This window comes from Sinocyclocheilus rhinocerous, unplaced genomic scaffold (genome assembly GCF_001515625.1).
Source record: "Sinocyclocheilus rhinocerous isolate Xijiao unplaced genomic scaffold, SAMN03320098_v1.1 scaffold742, whole genome shotgun sequence".
NCBI classification, from domain to species: Eukaryota; Metazoa; Chordata; class Actinopteri; order Cypriniformes; family Cyprinidae; genus Sinocyclocheilus; species Sinocyclocheilus rhinocerous.
Window position 1 is genome coordinate 670,664 of NW_015641116.1, and position 3,394 is coordinate 674,057.

At 38.2% G+C, this 3,394-nt stretch overlaps 1 protein-coding gene across 2 annotated transcripts in view; it reads right to left on the bottom strand.

Annotated features, from left to right (window-relative positions):
- LOC107754678 (tubby protein homolog) overlaps positions 1-3,394 on the bottom strand; it is a 97,806-nt gene that overhangs the window by 29,410 nt on the left and 65,002 nt on the right. The window contains exon 1 of one of the 2 annotated variants that reach the window (XM_016571224.1): positions 1,083-1,479. The exons of the other annotated variant lie outside the window; for it this stretch is intronic. Coding sequence (XP_016426710.1) covers positions 1,083-1,120 — 38 coding nt within the window. The 5' untranslated portion in view covers positions 1,121-1,479. Of the gene's footprint in view, positions 1-1,082; positions 1,480-3,394 lie in introns of those variants that run through there. 2 annotated transcript variants of the gene reach the window in all.

Here is a 3,394-nt window from a genome sequence, read left to right on the forward strand (position 1 = left end):
AGAGAGAGAGAGAGAGAGAGAGAGATAGATAGATAGATAGATAGATACCTATCAAAAGTTTGGGGTCAGAAAGTTTTTTTAAAAGAAATTTATACTAAATTTATTGATACATTTATTTGACAAAAAGTGACGAAGACATTTACAGTGTTACAAAATAAATGCTGTTCTTTTGAACTATCTACTCAAAGAATACTGAAAAAAAAAAACACGGTTTCCGCAAAAATATTAAGCAAAACAGCTTTACGGATTTCTAAAGGATCATGTGACAATGATGACTGCGACTGAAAGTTCAGCTTTGCCATCACAGGAATAAACTACTATATTTTAAAATATATGAAAACATATTTTTAAAATTTAAAAATTTTAATAAGACTTACAACATTATTTGTAATAATATTTAATATTTAATTTCACAATATAACTGTTTTACTGTATTTTTGATCAAATAAATGCAGCAGCCTTAATTATTATTAAATAAATCAGAATAAATGTAGTGCAAAACATTACTGCTACATTACCCATTGTAACTCATGTTTTACATATGCATGATTGAAATGCTTTTTTATTGTGTATGGTATTTTTTTATTTTAGTTAGGAAAGTTGGGAACTCACAAATTATAAATATATCTTTAAAAAATCTCATCTATGGTAGCCAGTTATAGTTCTAAAAGTTCTCAAAGCATAAAAACACAAACAAAAAACACAAACAACATAAATAGAGCCATAACATTGACAGACAAGGTATAGTGACAATGCAGCAGTGACAGTTGCGTCAACTGGCTCAGGAAGGGCCATATTTATTGCTGAGCCCTGTAATAGATTTAATTTTCAGACCAGCTGATATAAACAAAACCTCAGCAGCAACTACACAACCAGACACTCACAAACTAGCTCTGAGCACTCAACTAGCAGCGTGAGAAACATGAGTACAACAGATAAAAGACAAGGACGAGAGAATCACCTTTGCAGCCCTGTCAGCGAGCCACTCATTATCCATTCATCATCCTATTTCCCCCATCAAAGACACCTATCCTCTCCAACCAAACACACATGCTCACTCTCTCACCAACAAACAGATGTACCTGTAAGGGATCCAGTCAGATGAGTGTTTGGAGCTCATATCTGTACGTGCTGAACGGGTTCAGAGCGCAGGGGGAAGGGTAGCAGCAGCAGAGTAGGACAGCAGCAACAATGCCAACAACAGAGCCCATGCAGCCCAACCATTCCCTGCACTTCTGTCTCCGCTATCTACAGATCTACAGTCTCTTCCATTCACACAGCTCCTGCCTGCAGTCCGCAATGGATCCTTTTCATTGTGAGCCAGACTCAGCTGCCTCGGTGTGACTCCAGTTCCCTCGACATGTGCTGTTTTTTGTTTCTGTTTGTTCACAATCCCTCGTGTTTTATTCTTCCATTCACCTTCACTGTGTCTCTCGTCATCGTCTTATACGCTGCTCTTTGTACTGTGGCTCTCACTCACTGTGCCTTGTACCGACTACCTCCTTCCCTCCCTTCTCTCTCTCACCCTTACGCTCACTCTCTCTTTCAGACCACTGTCATTATAAGGTTACACGCAGTCCTAAGAAGGGGAGAACATATAAGAGTGAATCCCTTTTGTCTAGCTGCTTTGATGTTCGTTGCAATGCTCTGCTGGTCCATCAACACACACACACAGATACACATGAGGCTCTGAAAAGCGGGAGCCTCAAATGCGTTTTCTGAGCCATGATTTATTCATCCCTTCATTCAGCACTGGGCTCATTAACATGGGACAGAGCAGCACATTTGTAGTTGTCTTTGATTTAACATGCTAAATCCAAACTCAGCATATTATTTTTTCTTTGTTTATTGGCTTTCCTCTTTTTTTTTTTGGTCCCTCTGGTACTTCACTCAGCTAAATGAGGATCTGACTTCATATACATATTTTAATATCAGCATTATCACACCGCCTTCATTAGCTGCCATGAGAACAAAGGTAAATGAACTCATCACCATTGTGGTTGTTGTATTTTAATGCCAAAATCATATTCAGAATTCAAGAATGATGCATGACTTCTGCAGCAGTTTGTAATAAATGATGCTCATTTTAATTCATTTTAATTTTCATTCTAAATGAAAAACAATGTTATTCAGCTTCCTGTTGTCACCACCAGGACAAAGAGGCAGAAAGGCAGGTTAACGTAATTCAAGGGTTTAATAACAGATTTTCATTATAAATGAAAAACAATGTTATTCAGCTTCCTGTATGGTTTTAAATTATATGTCCTTCCGTATTTGTCTCAAACGCACTCCTGTACGCTGTCGTGTTTCTCTGTAATATCCTCATGCAGCCTGAAGTGTATTCTGTTTTAATGTATATCAGCTTCCTCACCTCTCCTCTGGACTCCCTCATCTTTCTTAGTGTCACACTTAGTCATGTTGATTTAGTGCATGGCTCAGGCGCACACTCTTCCTTAACCAGTAAAATGCTCTTGGTGCTTTGTGTGTGTGCTGTTTTTGCCAGTTAAATGAATCATAATATAAGCAGAAAACAGCAAGAAAACAAGTAAAACTACAGCACATTACTTTAGGAAAGAACCATGCATTAAACAAGTCTCATGTAATAGCACCTTTGACTAACTGGCAAAAGATCTGGGGCCTCATGTATAAAACTTAACGTAGATTTCATCCTAAATGTGTGCGTACTCGCAAAAGCTAGATTTTGCGTACCTACAAAAGTTTTCAGATTTATAAAGCCATGCGTACGCCAGAACCTGCACAAAATTCCCTTTGTAATACCCAGTCAGAGGAAGATTGTGCGTACATGAATCTCCACCCCGTCTCCTCCCCGAAATAGCCATTTATGGAGCTTACAACGGCAAGTTTTAATATGCATAACGTCATCTGCATATCATTTCCATGCATATTCCATCCACGTGACACCATGTTTAACGCAGTTAAGGGTAGCCTACAACACGTTAGGAAAATATGAGATACAGACTATAAATGCGTTTTGAGACATCACTATTCTAATTTATGCAATTTGCCTAAAAGGTAAAAATATATTTTAGAATGTTTATAGCCTATATTTTTATGGAAATAATTTTTTGCAGTGTAAATAGCTTTCTGACTCACCGCGTCAATAACAAAACGTTTTGAAAATAAAACGCGCATATCTTACAGTTTCCTTCAAATTCTATCTTTTAAATATGGTGTTTGTCACAGTATTGGGAAGAGCACGAAAGGGGTTATCATTAGGCTGCTGTCTGTGCGCGACACCTGTGAACAGTTCTACTGTCATCGGACCTGTTCAAATCAGCCAATGGACTGTTTGATCAGCGAGTGAATACCTCAAGCGTGTGACGGAAATGTTACTCCCCTTACCATATTGTGATGCCCTGTCCGGCCGGAGCGA